Raw genomic sequence first — 18,678 nt, forward strand, 5'->3', positions numbered from 1 at the left:
CAGATGAGTGGCTTTACGGCTCTGGGTTCTTGCCCTTTTGAGAGATCACAGACGAAGAGTCCATGCCACAAACCAATAGTGGCATAAACTTAGAGTAAAATATCTCTATGTGCATAAAGCATTTATGTCATAGACCGCATCAATGAATGGTTATGATTGGCTGAATTTGTGCGATTCTTGTTGCAATAATGCATTGTAGCCAATAGTGAGCGAGCGTAATTCAATCGGAGATGATTGCGATCGTGACATTGTAGCTGTCATTCTCCCGCAATCGCGCAGGATCTCTATGATTTATGTGGATTTGGATTTATATTTGTCAAAATCACGTCATTTTATTGGTGTTTTATTGTGATTTTAATGCCGTGTTTGGAAGTTAGCCTCGCCTCGGCGAATGGTAATTTAAAATAGCAATGACTGTGTAAATTAGCATAAAAGTAGTTCAAAAGCAAAATTACTGTACTGGCGGCATAAATCTGACATTCTCACTCAGCAATGGTAACTATTTCTGTTATTATTTTAACTTTATTCGATCAGGGTGATGTGTTTACATTTAGTGAACTGTTTGTTTGCTTTGTTTAGTCAGTCCCCTTACCGTCTCAGACCACCCGGTCCAGTGGAGACGGGAAGAAAACACCCCCCTCGTCTATTGTAACAAGGAATGGAGCAAGGAAAGCGAAAATCCAAACCCGTGCAATGTCTGCTGGAGCCAAAGTATGTTTAAACCCAAGTTTTAGCTTATATTTACTTTTGATTGGTGTAGCTTTTGAAGAAACACACCACCATGGAGAGGGAAGCAAGGAAATACTCAACATTCCCCTCTGCCAAAATATTACACCTTTTAAGAAAGAAAAATCTTTATTTAAAGCAACTTCCAAAACTTAACACACAAATAAGAATTACATATTTGTTTCTGCATAATAAAGTTATACAAATGCCTAACTGTATAAATAATACTGTTTACTAAAAAGATAACATTAAAAATTATAATTCGAACTTTATGTATTAAATATTTAAATATATTTTTCAGTATCTCTTGTATTTGGATGATGAATATCATAGATAATATTTATCTCTACAATGTCAAAGTAATTCCCATTTCCTGTTGGTAAATATAATCTCTGATTATCTTTTGTAACTTATTTAAGATAAAGAAATATGTTTTTATTTGTTAGCCATCTGCCTCTGTGATAGCTGCTAAAAAGAAAGCCCAACAAAAGAAGAAATTTACTGTTGATACAGTGTTGCGTGACCCATACCAAATAGTAAGTAACAACTGAGTCTTTTGCTTACTAAAAATCACATCCTGTCTTTAGACACTTTTCATCCTTTTCAATCTGGCTTTAGACTAGGCCACAGCAGAGTCCCTGCACTAATTAATGCACTAATTAAAATCATGAGCTTTACTTATGCTACATACAATGCTTTTTATACTGTCTATCTACTTACTTCTTGCAATGTTAAGTTCCCTGAAGTTCTCTTCTGAAGTACTTAAGTGGTTCAGGTTGTATTTAACCAGATGTCAATAATATATTCAAATTGATGGGAGAGTTCTGCACTCTCATCACTCTCTGCAGGTGTTCCCCAGGGAGGTCACCTATCGCCTCTTTTCCATTTTTATTGATACTATCTCTTCTGTTATCTCCTCTTCCTTTTATTTTTACACTGACAATTTACAAATCAAAACCTCCTCCATAGTATGTATTGTGATGTACTCTGTTCCATAGTAGTATGTAGAGCCTAATATACTTGCTTCACAAACCAAAGCTTTTGCAATTCCTTTTGGGCTAGCAGCCGCTGCCTGTTTTTTTAAGTGATTAGTAACAGGCTGAATCTTCATGAGTAGGGTTGGTTCGACGAGACGCTCAAGTTTTCTTCTGTGAAAATTCTCGATACAGGTAGCTATTGTAATGTGCAGTGCAGGTATAAAACATGTTGATTCGGTGGGGTGTCAAAATTGTCTGAGTAACAGTAAGTTATTGTAATAAACTCTTAAAAACAATTGTCCTACAAAATAGATAGTTTGAACTTGACTGCAGCAACCTCCACTCTGAATATGTCGAAATAATGAGGTCATAAAAGTTATGAATAGCCAGCTGATTTTTTGTATGCAGCTTAGTAAATATTTGTACAATGAAATGGCCACATAGTCCTACAAAATTATTTGTATACATCCCGCAAATTGCTAATGTTATCAAAGGTTATCTGAGTGAATTGCTTTAGTGCTAAGACCGACCTTGCACGCTGCAGCTATAATTTGTATGATTTTACTTTGTATCTGTGCAATAAAGCGTTAATAATATAATCCATCTTAGACTGCATCATCACTTACCACCAGGTGAGATTGCAGTCAAGGGCGAACTTGTATCTGAAATTTAAAAAAATATTTAAAATTAGTATAACCATTACTAATATTAAAAGCCATGTGATCAGATCTCCAAGGGATAAATGGACCAAAGAGGTCACTTACTGGTACCCTAGAGATGGGAAGAGAGCGAGAGGACGGCCACAGAGGAGATGGGAGGATGACCTGCCAAAGGGTTGGCGCAGATTGGCGTTAGATAGGAAAAAAATGGAGAAGTCTAGAGGAGGCCTATGTCCAAAGAGGACAACCTGATCTGTAAATTGCTGGTGTTACCAATTTTTAGAATAAATTATATAGGATAGGATAATTAAATAATAGGAAATAAGAAATTAGTAATACGGTTAGTTAGTAATATAAGATGTATAATTATTGTATCAGAGAATAAAGGCTATTTTATTTTATTTATTTTATTTATTTATTTTAATATTAAAAATGCGAAAGTGTGCATGTGTGTTACTATGTATGTATTTCAATACTGTACCCTTGAAGCAATCTCAATGAAATTAGACGTAGTAAGCTTGCATCCTAGAGACTTAAGACACTTTTGTTGTGGCTGGGTTCCGTAACTTTAAAAATCCCGTGAGAACTCTTTGATTTCCCGGAATAAATAATGTCCTTACCCAGAATGTAAGCTAGCTCTGTACCAAACTTTATCAAAATCGGTTGAACTGTTGGCCGTTAAAAGGTAGCAGACAGAGCATTATAATACTTATTAGTATGAATTTCACATTTATAATATTAGTATGGATTTGTTCAATAGTACAATTTGTTGTGTCATAGGCAATGGAGGCAAAGACGAAAGTGAAGGGTCCTACGGGATTCGTCACGGAGCCTCGCATGGCGGAGCATCGCTGCCTGTGGGATGACAAGTATCCCGAATGTCCGGAGAGGTTGATTGGAGTTATTAACCGGTAAGCAAAACGTCTTGTATGCTGATTCATGATTATAATACACAATTGCTAAGCCTAGACAAATAGTGCAAGTTTTAGTGAAGAATCAAGAAGTATCAGTATTATTTGCTCAACATAGAAAAATAACTATAAACATGACTGGTTTTCATTACAATGTAACAAATTATTATTTAAATACATTATTTGAAAATAAAGCAACTAGCTGATACCCGCGACTTCGTCCGCGTGGATTTAGTTTTTTAAAAATGCCGTGGGATCTTCCGTAACGTGTTTACGTGAGAAAAAGTGGTAACGAGAGTGTGGTACGAAATGTCACTCTCCAGGTCCTATGCAAAAAGTCGCGTCGTTCCTTTGCTCTGTTGCGACGTGATTGAAGGACAGACCAAACAAGAAACACACTTTCAGATTTATAATATGGGTAGGTAGTGATTTATTGATAATTTCCATTTATGTACATTATAGAATATAGAATAGCATTAATAGTATAAAGTTTATGTTTGTAACAGGTGTCAAGAACTAAATCTGATAGAGCAATGCGTGTCGTTTCCACCGAGAGCGGCGACCAAGGAAGAGCTGGATACTTTACACTCACCCTCTGTTCACGAGATGTTGGCGACCACGCACCAGAACCAAGATGTACAGGTTCTGGAAGACTTGTCTTCGAAGTACGACGCTGTGTATATACACCCTGTAAGTTGAAACTTTATTAATTTATGGGTATTTTTTATTGGGAAACTAGAACCCAGAGCCTTAAGGCTAGTTAAAAATTGCACAATCTACACTCACCTTCTACTCACGAGATGTCGGAAGCCACGCAACAGAACCAAGATGTTACAACATGTAACAGATGTATAAATTGTCTTTAGATAAATTGTCGATTCGTCGTGTGCTATTTATGCAGCATGTCACTCAATGTTTTGAGTTAAGGAATTTTTTTTCAGAGTACCCACGAGCTAGCCCTGATCGCAGCCGGGTCTACAATAGACATGGTGGACCGGATCGTGGCCGGCACGGTCCAGAATGGGGCCGCCTTCGTCCGGCCGCCCGGACACCACGCGATGCGCGCCGAGCCTTGCGGGTACTGCTTCTACAACAACGTGGCGCTCGCGGCGCACCACGCGCTCACCGTGCGACATTTGCAAAGGTTGGTACCAGAGATGGTCCATTTCACAGGTAGCATGTGAAAAATCACGTGAAAAGTCTTTTCATATTGTGTATGAAACACTTCTACCTTACTTAGGGTGAGATCTATAGAGCACACTCTGACTTAGCTTAGACTTAAGACAGAGTTAAAACTAGACAGAGCTATATCTCTCACGTTGTCTGTCTGTCTCGTTTTAACTCAATCTTAAGTCTGAGTCTGTCAAAGATTTCAGCCTTGAAGTAGCCTGTTAAAAACTACACAGCAAAATCTCACAAAGTTGGAAAATTATTACATTTATTTAAAAAAAAAACATTAAATATGATCATGAAAGTTGTCAATGTTTTTACGTGGTAACTAAGTAGTTGATGCCCACGACTTCGTCCGCGTGGATTTAGGTTTTTCAAATCCCGTAGGAACTCTTTGATTTTCCGGAATAAAAAGTAGCCTATGTCACTCTCTAGGTCCTTAAATACATACATGCACAAAATTACGCCGATCCGTTGCTCCATTGCGGCGTGATTGAAGGACAAACCAGTAAACAAATACACTTTCGCAGGATATTGATAATCGATTGGGACGTGCACCACGGACAAGCAACGCAGCAGATGTTTTATGACGATCCAAGGTTAGTGACACTGACCGTTAGTTAGTTAGTTTTTAGTCCTATTTTTTGAAAAAAATATTATTTACGGAATTGATAATTATGTTTTTTTAATAATTTTTTTAGTGTTTTACCTACACTTCAAGGAAATTCAGCAGTAGTTTCGATAACTGCGAGGTGTCGCTACTAGATGGCATTAAACAGTCGCTTCAGTACTGAGTTAACATACATATCACCAATTTCGTCACTGGCAGTAAGCGAGACCGTGGCCGAGTGGTCAAGGCATCGGGCGCGAACCCAGAAGATGCAGGTTCGATTCCTGCCGGTTACGCAATTTTTGATATGTATTTAAAATTATTTGATAATTATGTGTCCCGCCGCGCAGCCATTTCGCGCTGCGCAGCTTACTTCCGCCACCGCTCCTTCCACACGCTGCATTTTTAGGGTTCCGTACTTCAAAAGGAAAAAAGGAAACTTGCAATCACAATGAGTTGACTGAAAGAATAACTACCTACCTACCCGCAAACACATCTCCATTGTCTTCCAGAGCTCTTTTTGAAGTTAAATCTAGGCTTGACTTGAGAGTAACTCAGATCTTTCGATATTTCCATTTGTATTTGGCCGCCAAACAGAACATCTGTTTTGAGGCCACTATCTTTCATTGAGATGTTTTAAAGCACCAAGTACTGTATAGATCGGCGGTGTTCCCACTAGATTATAACATGGGGTTATTCAAGGGGCGGATCAACAAATTCCTAAAAGGCCGGCAACGCATCGGCGGTTCCTGGGCGGTAGTAATCACTTAACATCAGGTGACCCGCCTGCTCGTTTGCTCGCTATATCTATTAAAAAAAAAAGTAAATGCCAAAGATTAAATGCTTTAACTTTGGTTGCTTGGTCTATTTTTACGGGAAAACGGTATATTTGCTATACAGGGTGGTGTACTTCTCGATCCACCGCTACGAGCACGGCGCGTTCTGGCCGAGCCTGCGGCAGTCGAACTTCCACTATACAGGGTGTGGTCGGGGGGAGGGCTACACCTTCAACGTGCCGCTCAACCAGACGGGCATGGGTGACGCGGACTATATCGCGATATGGCACCAACTATTGCTGCCTATGGCTATCGAGGTGAGTTGTAATGGAAATCTATACTTATAATGTACTGGACGGTTTGTTTATTCATTTACAGAATTTCACAAAAGTGAATAAAGCCGAATCTATATATATAAAAGGAGAAGGTGACTGACTGACTGACTGACTGACTGATCTATCAATGCACAGCTCAAACTACTGAACGGATCGGGCTGAAATTTGGCATGCAGATAGCTATTTTGACGTAGGCATCCGCTAAGAAAGGATTTTTGAAAATTCAACTCCTAAGGGGGTTAAATAGGGGTTTGAAATTTTGTAATCCACGCGGACGAAGTCGCGAGCATAACCTAGTATTATATAAGTTACAAAAAAATATTTTTGATAACCATAATTATAACAAAAATGTCAAAATGGCCGCTATAATAATTTATGTCTTGTACGATAGTATGGAACCCTTCGGTTTCGATATACATATTTGCACGTAATGTCACCAACAGAAGTCGCTGGAGGGAGATCGCACGAGCAGCAGTGAAGAATTTATAGCCACGACCACTCTGTCAAGAGTGAACGATTAAGAACAAGAATATTTGCATTTTTTGTAATAATACCGATGCTTATATAATCTATCCACGGAAGTATAGCACGCTCTCGGTTATGTAATCCCATAAAAATGACAGAGCCAAAAATCTTAGCAGGCGTTAAACATTTTGAGTCACCAACCAACCACAAACTTGTTTTCAAAAAACATTTGAAATTCAGTTCGAAAATGTTTTCAAAAACATTTGAAAACATAGTTTTGTTTGTGGTTGGTTGGTGGATCAAAATGGTTAACGCCCACTAAGATTTTCATCTTTGTCATTTGTATGGGATTACGTAACAGAGAGAGCCACATATTAACTTCTTTCCGTGGATCTTGTCTAGTTTAATTTGACCCTTTCTTACATAACATTTTTGTGGACCGCAGTACCAACCGGAGCTGGTTCTCATATCGGCGGGCTACGACGCCGCGGTGGGCTGCCCGGAGGTACTCTATCCCTTTCTATCTCTAGTCTCCACTGTGCCTCTCTCTTTCAGTTCTCGCCTCAACTCCTCATAGTCTCCGCTGGGTATGATTCCGCTATTGGCGATGAGAAGGTAGGTAGAGGGGTCTGGCAAAAAGTTATTGGGGTTTGTTAAGAAATTCTCAGTAGTTAGTTTTAGCAATGAGCATATTATACAGGTGTATAAAACGAAGACAGATGATAGTACTGATGATTACTGATATACTACAAGAAAACCCAAAAAAAATAAAAACCTATAATTTATTAAAAGTTTACGATATATTGCCAATAAAACATCTGACTTACGCTAGTAGTAGACGTAAGTAGGCCACTCGGACTCAATGCCGCGTCGTAGGCGGAGCATTGACCCGAGTTTTGCACGTTATGCGTTGCGGGTTTGAAAAATACTAAATCACTAAAACTACAAAATGAGGCAATTGGTTATTGGTATTGGATTGTGTTTAGGTAGTATAACAATAACGCTACGTTTTTGCTAGCGTTCTGGTTACACCCTGTATAGATGTGCGAGCATAGTGCATAGCTAGTGTATGTGGTGTTAGGAGGTTACTGCGTCCGCTCGCTCGCTGAAGCGGACGTGCTTACTTTTTGAACTTAGGTACTTAATATTATAAAATGCGAAACAGGCTGTCCTTACCTTTCCTTAAACTCCTTATGTGGACCTTCTTTCTTCTTCTTCTTCTTCATTCTGGGCTGGTTTCCGCACTTAAACGTTTCCGTCTGTTGTGCGTTGTGGACCTTATACGGCCCATCAATTTAACCGATTCTGACAAAATTTTGCATAGAGTTACCTTGTATCCCGGAGAACGAAATACGTTACTTTTTATCCCTGAAAATCTAAGAGTACCCATGAAATTTACAAAATCTGCGGACGAACTCGCGGGCATCAGCTAGTTTCCTATATTAGGTCGTTTTGATCAGGGCGAGATGGAGGTAACACCCGCGTGCTACGCGACCCTGCTCAACATGGTGATGAGCGTATGTCCCAGCGTGTGTGTGGTGCTGGAGGGCGGGTACTGCGTCCGCTCGCTCGCTGAAGCGGCCGCGCTCACACTTCGAACATTGCTGGGACACCCGCCGCCGAGGTTGCAGACTTTAGCTGAACCTACTGACTCGTAAGTTGAGAGACTAACATTATAATTCATAGTCAAGGCTTCTTTAGAGGACGATTCAAACGACATGTGTCATATTCAACCTTTATGCAATGCATTTAGTTTGTATCACACATGTTGCTTGAATTTAAATAAGCTCCTATTTTGACTGTGGATTCCGGTGTAAGTTTTTTTTTTTTTTTTTTAATATCTTATTAGAACAGCAGTGCCACTTACACTAACTAGATAATTAATAATAAATTTAAATACAAATAAAGGTACAAGAAAAAAGACATAAAATACAAAACGGTAAAAAATCTAAGGATTTTGAATATGTACGCTGAGAACATTGAATGACATATTCATGCAATGCTCTCAGCGTACTTCAGTAACTCCCGAACCAGTATTATAGACCCATCATTAAATGGGTCCCATTGAGCATTATTGTCCAAAAGCGCGTTGAACGATGCTAATGAACAGGGTATAGGTGACATAGATCTAGCAACATTATGCAACATCGTCAACCGATAGATCCTCTGCTGGATGTAGGGGTCTTATAGTGACTTCCACACGCCGTGGTCTTGAACTGCTTGTACTGTGGTACAAATACACACTATATACACTATAGATATAGTGGCTCCCAGCGACTCATTTGATGTAGGTCCACTTCGTAATCTGCTGACGCCACGCTTTCCGATGTGAACTCTTTCCAGTACCTCGAGACTCCAACATTTAGCGGCTCTTTGAACGACTAAATTTGCACAATGAACAGTTGCAGAATATAATCATGCAAAATGTCAAAAAAATACGACTGTAGTACGGAACCTGACTCGCACTTGGTCGGTTTTTCTTTCTTTCTATTGCTTCTCAATAACTTTTTTCACACTTTGAAAAGTTTAATTTGTTTTCTGGCTAAAACTTTATCGAATTTTCTTTCTCACACAGAATACGAGAATCCATCCTCAATTGCATATACGCCCACAAGAAACACTGGCGCTGCTACAACTACCAACCCACGTACAGTACAGACACGACAGTCGTCAATGTGTGTGACAGAGATAAACAGAAACACACGGTCTCAGTAAAGTGGGAGGGAGATGAAACGAGACCCGAGCGTTTCGCCACAAGGGACTGCTATCCTTTACAAAATGACGCGACTAAATTGCGTATAAAAGAGAAATTGGACCATTTGTCAATAGGTAAGTGACTTTTTTATTCATTACTAGCTGATGACCGCGACTTCGTCCGTGTGGATTTAGGTTTTTAAAAATCCCGTGGGAACTCTTTGATTTTCTGGGATAAAAAGTAGCCTATGTCACTTTCCAGGTCTTCATATATACCATGCAAAAAATCACCTCAATCCGTTACACCGTTGCTACGTGATTGAAGGACAAACCAACAAACAAACACACTTTCGCATTTATAATAAGCGTACCGATAGGAACACGCTTAAACACAATCACACGTGATGGAAAGTGATGATGATGTCTAAGACACTTCAAAAAAGAGTAATACCTAATACCCTATTTTTTTAAAGAATATTAGCCATGTTCAATGACTAATATTCCGCTTTCCTCTCCAACTAAGCGTCAAGCTTGCGCTAGGAGTAGGTACGACAATAGTGCAACGGGCGGGGTTTGAACCGTCGAACTTTCGGTTTTCAGTCCACTCCTTTACCCGTTGAGCTATTGAGGCTCTTAACACTTCAAGAAAGGGTAATAATACCCTATTGTTAGCTTATTGAAGTTAGTTTAATGAATTAGACAATATTTGACTCATCCTATGCCACGCGATCTGTGGCGGGGGAGCCATCTTGAATCGATTTGTATAAATACCGGTGTTTGAAGGTTTTTAAGCCTGTCTTGTTCCGACTCGCGACTCAATGACTATTAAATACTTTTGTGTTTAGGTCGCTATTTTGATTAAGTGGTTGCAATAGCAGTTGTGCCCTAATCAAGTTAATATTGCAGTTAGGTTATTATAAAGATTAAAACTCTCGATAAGCCTCTACGTGTTGTGATCTATATCCACGTGCAAGCTTTATATGAGGACATTTTAATAACTTATAAAAATAGTTAAATTAAACCTGCTTTTCTGACTTTAGCTTACTTCTTCTTCTCTTAATATATGGGTTTTTCCAGTGCCATGTCAGCACAATGCACTTTGCCAGTCTCAAGTAGCTTGAAGGAGACACAGAGGAGATTGGCCGACTTTAGCTTAAACTATTAATTAAGAAGCTCTTCTTTTGCAGTGACAGATTTGACGCTAGCTCAACACCCAGTGTGCTACGTCTTCGACCACGCCATGCTGAAACACAGGAATATATGCGAACCGTGAGTATTGACGGGTAAATCGATCACCATATTTTCATCTTCTGCATGTCATCATCATCATCATGATCAACCCATTACCGGCTCACTACAGAGCACGGGTCTCCTCTCAGAGCGAGAGGGGGTTTCGCCATAGTCTACCACGCTGGCCATTTTTATTTATTTTTATTTTATTTTATTTATTTTCTATCTTATTAGAACGGCAGTGCCACTTACACTAACTAGATATGCCTAGCCATGTGCGGATTGGTAGACTTTACACACCTTTGAGAACATTATGGAGAACTCTCAGGCATACAGGTTTCCTCACGATGTTTTCCTTCACCGTTAAAGCAAGTGATATTTAATTATGTAATTAAAACGCACATAGCTCCGAAAAGTTAGAGGTGCGTGCCCGGGATCGAACCCCCGACCTCCGATTAGTCAAAGTCAAATGATTTATTCAAAATAGGTAATAAATTACGCTTATTGATGGTCTGGTATGGTGTTAGATTTGTAAGATATAGTGGTGATAATTATAACGCAAACTTAAAACTAAAGCTACGAGGGTTCCAAACGCGCCCAGGTCTGAGAAGAGCCCACACAGAAGGCGGATGTCCTAACCACTAGGCTATCACAGCTTCAATAATAACGAGCAATTGGGTATTTGACTCCAATTTTTTTATTACTTTATTATAAACTAGGATAAAAATAATGACGTAAACTGAAAAAACTAATTAAATCGATCAAATGACAAAAAAGTTATAAACATTTAAATATTTCTGCTTAACAGAGATAGCGATATAGCATTTTGCCGTCACACCTTACTAATAGCCATAGTAGCTTCGTGCGCTTTCATACAAATTTTCGATTTGCGAGAAAGGGATAGAAGACCCTCCCACTCCAAAATTAAAATGCCTGTAACTTTGTAAATGTTTGTTGGATTTTAATATTTTTTCAGCGTACGTCATTATTTTTATCCTAGTTTATAATAAAGTAATAATATTTATCAAATTCAAAAGTAGGAAAATACCCAATTTCCCCGTCTAGAGGTCACGTAGAGAGTCCGGAACGTGTCCTGCGCATACACGAAAGGCACCGCGACTTCGGTCTGTTAGACCGACTGCACCAACTGACCGCCAGGACTGCGACCGACGAAGAGATACTCGCCGTGCATACGAGGAAACATCTTGACAGGTAACCCAATTTTAATATATTTTTTTTAATTTATAGACAAGCGCTTAGCTGCAACCATACCTGCTGACAAGTAATGATGCAGCATAAGATGGAGGGCGCTTCGTTGGAGTGAGAAAAACATCCGGATGAAAGAAAAAAAGGTTTAGTTTGATCAATAATACAATTTGTTCAAATTAATGTACGGGAGCGGTGTGCAGGCTCGACCGTACCAAAGGGAGATCTCCCACCGAGCGGTTGGTTGTGCCCGATAGCGCCAGCTGGACCGACGACGGTTGTATCTTGAAACTTGTTAATATAGTCCAGATTGCAGAAAACTCTGCTAGTGGGAGTACTGTCAGCGGTACATTTGTTCGGGACTACGTCATGAAATGTTATCGATTGAATAGCGACATCTAGTTGCATCTGTGGCAACCGTCACAATAACTCATTCAATAGGCTACTTGACAATTTTTTTAAGTTGGTCTTAAATGGTTAATATTTGTCCTATTATATCAAAAAAAATTAACACTATATTTTTTTGCGCCCTAAAAACCGTAAAACTTTAATTTAAAAAAATATTTTTCTTAGACAGGTGAAAACACTGTCGGCCATGTTTGGCCGATAGATTATCTGTGCTCTGATGTCATGCATTTGTAAACAACAGTATAACCACAGGGTTATACTGTTGTTTACAAATGCATGACGTCAGAGCACAGATAATCTATCGGCCAAACATGGCCGACAGTGTTTTCACCTGTCTAAGAAAAATATTTTTTTAAATTAAAGTTTTACGGTTTTTAGGGCGCAAAAAAATATAGTGTTAATTTTTTTGATATAATAGGACAAATATTAACCATTTAAGACCAACTTAAAAAAATTGTCAAGTAGCCTATTTCTTTGTATGGTAAACTCTACGCAATCGTTGCTTCCTTATGATGCAGGTTAAAAGAACTGGCAAGTACGAAGCTAAGAGATCTAAACAGTCAGAAGGAGGCGTACGACTCCATATACTTCCACCCTGACACGTTAGAGAGCGCTGCCGTGGCGGCAGGCTGCGTACTGCAAGTAAGTACAAAAAACTATGGGCAAAATATACTGAACCCTGGTTCTCCAATTTCTTAAAATCCCTCTATGAGGTTCAAACTTATGCCATATGAAAGCTTTTGGGGTAAAATTTATTTCTTACTATGGCGGGGCAGTCGAAATCGAGGGCGAACATGGTGGAGACTGTTCTGAACTGTCATTGAGTTTTGAACCCTATCTCCATAGACGGTAGACACTGATTTGTCTAACATTATTTTTTCTTAAATAGTCTGAGGATTCAGCCAACTACGCATCATTCAATATTGAACTGTATCTCCATAGATGGTAGACGCAGTTTTGTCCAACGTGGCCGGGTCAGGCGTGTGCGTCATACGACCACCAGGGCATCATGCGGATGACGAGATACCCAGCGGCTTCTGCTTGCTCAACAACGCCGCCATTGCAGCCAAATACGCTATACAAAGTCACGGGTTGCAACGAGTGTTGATCATGGATTGGGATGTTCATCATGGAAATGGAACACAGAAGATCACTTATGGGGATAAAGAGGTAACACACACACACACACACACACACGCACGCTCGTACACACGCACGCACGCTCGCACACACACACGCACGCAGGCTCGTACGCTTGTTATTAATTGTTTTACTTATGATTCGTTTCATACCCCCCGTTGGAAGACCCTCACCACTAGGTGGACGGACGACATCAGACGAGTCGCAGGGAGCCGCTGGATTCAGGCGGCGCAAGACCGTGGCGTGTGGAAGTCCCTACAAGAGACCTATGTCCAGCAGTGGATGTCTTTCGGTTAATAATGATGATGATGATGATGTCAACCGATTACTGTGCCCACCTTTACTACAGAACCTTAAAAAAAATAGTTGATAAATAGTAATCCGCCGCCTTGACAAATCCCGTTTGCGTTTCAGATCCTATACATATCAATCCATCGTTACGACGACGGGTCATTTTTCCCAAATTCACGAGACGCGGACTACACCGCAGTAGGCGCGGGCCGGGGGGAGGGCTACAACGTCAATGTGCCTTGGAATAAGGTGAGTACAGTACTATAGTATTTGCATTTCACGAGGGCGAGTGGCTCATGCTTGTGTTTAAGTCGTATCGGTACAAGTAAGGTACAGTAAATGTGTGCGTTAGCGAGCGCTTGCTCGCGACTGATTGGTCCGACATGCACGCACACTTACGCGATGCCCATGTAAACGACGTTACCACAAGTAAAATTCACTCGCCTTCGTGAACTGCAAGAACTGTAGTACTTATATAAGTTACTAGCTGATGCCCACAACTTCGTTCACGTGGATTTAGTTTTTCAAAAATCCCGTGGGAACTCTTCAATTTTCCGGGATACAAAGTAGCCTATGTCACCATACAGGTCTTTATTTATATCCATGCAAAAGATCACGTTAATTCGTTGCTCTGTTGCGACGTGATTGAAAAACTTACAAACACACTTTCGCATTTATAATATGGGTAGTATTAGCGATACTTCACTACCCCTATTATAAATGCGAAAGTGTTTGTTTGTTGGTTTGTTGGACCGCAAAAAATCACGTTGATCCGTTGCCGTTGCAACGTGATTGAAGGACAAATCCTTCAATCACGTTGCAACGGAGCAACGGAACAACGTGATTTTTTGCATAGGTATAGTTTAAGACCTGGAGAGTGACATAGGCTACTTTTAATCCCGGAAAATCAAAGAGTTCCCAAGGGATTTTTCAAACCTAAATCCACGCGTACGAAGTCGCGGGCATCAGCTAGTGATACTTAAAAAATAAAACTAGGTTTTGTTTGTTTGTAGCGCGGTATGGGTGACGCGGAGTACATGGCAGCCTTCACACAAGTAGTCCTGCCTATCGCATACGAGTACAACCCGGATCTCGTGCTAGTCTCCGCTGGCTTCGATGCCTGCGTGGGGGACCCTCTTGGCGGTAATGTACACCAATTGTACTTCTTTGTGAAGTGAAGCTTCTATAGCGTACTTGCGTGTTCGGATGTCGGAGAGTAAACCGAGAAAATTCTCCTTTACTAGTGCCCCTCTACACTACAAAATTATCTTGAATAGAAGAGCTTCGCTTCTGCCTTGGTATCCCGCATGTCACCTGTTTGCAGGGTTTTGTACCCGAAGGGTGCCTACGGGATTATTACTAAGCCCCGCTGTCTGTCCGTTCATCCGTCCGTAAAGTATTGTGTGTAAAGTACTAGCTTATGATCGCGACTTCGTCCGCGTGGACTACATAAATTTCAAACCCCTATTTTACGCGCTTAGGGGTTGAATTTTCAGAAATCCTTAGCCTACGCCATAATAGCTATTAGCATGCCTGATCCCTTCATTAGATTGAACTGTAGGTTGATAGATCAGTGAGTCAGTCACCTTTTCCTTTTACATATTTAGATTTTCCATGCAAACTGCATTCTTGAAGTGACAGTTGGCAGGTAGAGTTAGAGTAGGCCTTTCCTATTCTTACTTAGTTGATACCATTATAACCCTTATCATAACAGCATAATTTATATTCCAGGTTGCAAAGTGTCACCGGAATGCTATGGTCAAATGACCCATTTGCTGAAAGGCCTGGCCGGCGGTCGCATCATACTGTGCCTAGAAGGTGGTTACAACGTCACCAGCATCTCATACGCTATGACCATGTGTACTAAAGCCTTACTCGGAGATCCTATAATACAGTATTATGAACCAAAACACACAGTGCACTGGTCCGCAATCGAAAGTATCAACAATGTAATAAAAACACATAAAAAGTACTGGAAAAATCTAAAATTCCATCTTGCACTACCGATAGAAGATGTTTTGGAAACGCCAGCGCCATCTAGAGGTTTAATCGCCACTGATTTGAAAACTTCCAATTGTTTGAATGATTCCAAAAAGTCTGAAATTGACACTAATTTGGAATCCAGCATGTCGAACTTGAGTTTGAAGGTGGAAAATAAATGTGCGGATGGTATACATTGCGGTACTGACGATGAAAACGATGAGGTTAGTCGGACAAAGTCTGTAGCAGAAAGTGATTCAAAAGTAAATGAAAATTCGCGAAAGCTTAGCAGAAATTCATCAAAAGGGAATGAAATTGCAACAAAAGTGGACGAAGCTACATCAAAAGTGAACAGGGGTGCATCAATAGTGAATGAAGGTGAATCAAAAGTGAACGAAGATGCATCAAAACAGAACGTAAGTGAAACGAAGATGAATGAACAAACAACACTAGTGGACTTTTTATCAGAGAACATGCAGGCAATAGTTGATGAGGAGATGTTCGCAGTGGTCCCATTGCAGTGGTGTCCACATGTGGACATGCTATATGCGATTCCTGAGGGGGTGAATTTTGAGCAAGGTGTCAAGTGTGTGGACTGTGACCATACTAAGGAGAACTGGGTGTGCCTGCATTGTTATATTGTAAGTATTACTTTTTTTTATTCAGATACAAGCTAGCCCTTGACTGTAATCTCCCCTGGTGGTAAGTGACAATGCAGTCTAAGATGAAAGCGGGCTAAGCTGGAAGGGGTATGGCAGTTTCTATAAACCCATGCCCCTTTTTGGTCAGTTATTTTTTTTTATTGAACCACCAACATAATCTTACAAAAAAATATACATTATTCAAATCCTAGGTGCTAAGCTAAGTTCTACACGGCATCGTACCGGAACGCTAAATCGCTTGGCAGCACGGCTTTGCCGGTAGCGTGGTAACTAGCTACAGCCGAATGAGGCTTGAAAAGCTAGCAGACAGACAAACGCTCTTTTGCATTTATAATATTAGTATGGAAGTATGGAGTAACTGATGTTGACGTTTCAGACGGCCTGCGGTCGTCACATCAACGGTCACATGCAAGCGCACTACCGCTCCACCGGTCACGCCCTGGCGTTATCTCTCGTCGACCTCTCCGCCTGGTGCAGCGCGTGCGACGCGTATGTGGACAACGCATTACTTTACGACGCCAAGAACAACGCGCACCGATGCAAGTTCGGCGAGGACATGCCTTGGTGCTACAAAACTGACATTCACATGGAATAGTTCCGCAAGACAGAGACACACTTATGACATTTACCACAAAACAAAAAGAGACAGCATACCCTACAAAGTTTTCCATTGGGTTTTTTTCATGTACAATACTGTACAGTGTACAGCTATGAAATTCAGAGTGCTATAACGTTTACCATATTCCGTAGAATATTATGATTACCCTATGCAGCTATTTAATTTATTTTTTGACATTATTTATATAATTTTTTTCTTTATTCTGCCTTGGATTTGTTACGATAGTTTTTAAATTGCATTGAAGTTAATAACGCCTTTTATTATATAACGCTTGAAAAATAGAAATATCCCAAGACGCTTATTAAAATTCGTTAGCGACATATTGACATCTGAAATCTTAATACAAATTATTTAGAGTACCACAATAGGATTTTAAAATGGTATTGTATATTGCAATTGTTATCATGTAAATTGTGTACAGATGTTGTTGAGTAGAAAATATTCACGTCGAGTATTATTTTAAAATTATTTAGTAGGAAAAAATAATAGTAGATAGTAGGTAAAAAAACCTATGCACATTGTTATTTTATTTAAAACGTAATTGTTAGAAGTTATAACAATAACCATACCTAGACATATACTATCTAGTATTTAATAAATAATAACAATTATTATTATTATCATCTAAGAAAATAATTAAAACTAAATAATAATGTAAATTAACGTATCTTAAAATACAATACAATGTGGCTACTTCTGTTGTACATGATCTCCAAACTAAACTAAATAGAAAGATATAAAAATCTAGTGCTACCCTTTACCGCGAGTATTACGACTAGAACAGCAATATATTATTTAGACCTGTCCTTTTAGTTTATAAACTGTGTAGAACAGAATAAGCCTCAATGTGGCCAATTCTAGCGTAAACAATCTCTAAAAAAAAAATTAGAGCATTGTGAAAAGGATAGCACTAGATTAAGACACACCAATTTAGACATTGTGTACGACAGAATCGGCTATAATGATTGGGAACATAGTTTGTATTTTGTAATAAACGAAATATGGCAATCAATGTGCCAAATTAAATTGCTCATTTTAATTGATCATGAATTACATAATAAAATTACATTAATAAATCATATCATATATATTTTTATTAACAAACTTGTATTTTAATTAAAGTTCCTTTTACTTCGTGTTCTAAATTCTGTTTTTAGGAATCCGTATCCGTAGGGCGCCAACAGGATCCTATTATTAAGCCTCCGCTATCCGTCCGTCTGTCCATCCGTCCATCTGTCTGTTAGTGAGCTAATATCTCATGAACCCTATTAGGTACCTAGTGTTGAAATTTTCAGTGTGATGAAAGTTTTTAGAAAGTTAAGGGTGGAATGATGTAGGGATTAATATTTTTATTGTTATTCAAAGAAGTCTCCGTGCCTTTCTAAACACCGTCACATGCGATAGATCAATGAACCATTGACTGGAGCAGTGAGCCCACTCTTCAGACTTTGGGGTTCTCTGTATTTGCTTCAAGACCTGTATTAGGAGAGTCTGATCCATCTTTATTATTATTTAAATTCATGGGCGCCACAAAAATTTAATGATGCATTGAGCATTGACCCCTAAATGCTAGATGCAAATTGCAAAGAGTATAATCACTAGATGTGCTACACCGACAAGAAATATGAGCTATGGGCAATGGGGTATGGTTAGAAGTGGAATGGTTTTAACGTGTCACATGTAAACAAGGGATGTCGGCATAGGCTTATACTTATACACAACCATAGTACATGCAAGTTCTTTGTACACAACACAAATTGCATCAATCATTATTACAATAACAATTCTTGTGATTGGCTGAATTTATGGTATTCTTGTT

At 39.5% G+C, this 18,678-nt stretch overlaps 1 protein-coding gene across 3 annotated transcripts; it reads left to right on the top strand.

Annotated features, from left to right (window-relative positions):
• The first annotated feature begins 286 nt into the window (after window positions 1–286).
• HDAC6 (histone deacetylase 6) lies at window positions 287–17,842 on the top strand. 3 transcript variants are annotated; one of them, XM_034979017.2, is made up of 19 exons: window positions 287–495; window positions 580–711; window positions 1,173–1,262; window positions 3,143–3,273; window positions 3,780–3,963; window positions 4,215–4,417; window positions 4,974–5,042; window positions 5,954–6,146; window positions 7,185–7,244; window positions 8,090–8,283; window positions 9,205–9,458; window positions 10,511–10,592; window positions 11,619–11,765; window positions 12,686–12,809; window positions 13,110–13,337; window positions 13,722–13,847; window positions 14,612–14,741; window positions 15,330–16,219; window positions 16,617–17,842. In XM_034979017.2, the coding sequence occupies exons 1-19, from the start codon at window positions 493–495 to the stop codon at window positions 16,833–16,835; spliced, it is 3,459 nt and encodes a 1,152-aa protein (XP_034834908.1). In that variant the 5' UTR covers window positions 287–492; the 3' UTR covers window positions 16,836–17,842. The 3 variants fall into 3 exon arrangements, with proteins under 3 accessions (XP_034834908.1, XP_034834899.1, XP_034834916.1); XM_034979008.2 differs by lacking the exon at window positions 7,185–7,244 and adding an exon at window positions 7,075–7,134 and having other exon boundaries at window positions 289–495; XM_034979025.2 differs by lacking the exons at window positions 1,173–1,262; window positions 7,185–7,244 and adding an exon at window positions 7,075–7,134 and having other exon boundaries at window positions 289–495.
• The last annotated feature ends 836 nt before the right edge of the window (window positions 17,843–18,678 follow it).

Source organism: Maniola hyperantus, chromosome 2 (genome assembly GCF_902806685.2).
Source record: "Maniola hyperantus chromosome 2, iAphHyp1.2, whole genome shotgun sequence".
In the NCBI taxonomy this organism is placed as follows: domain Eukaryota; kingdom Metazoa; phylum Arthropoda; class Insecta; order Lepidoptera; family Nymphalidae; genus Maniola; species Maniola hyperantus.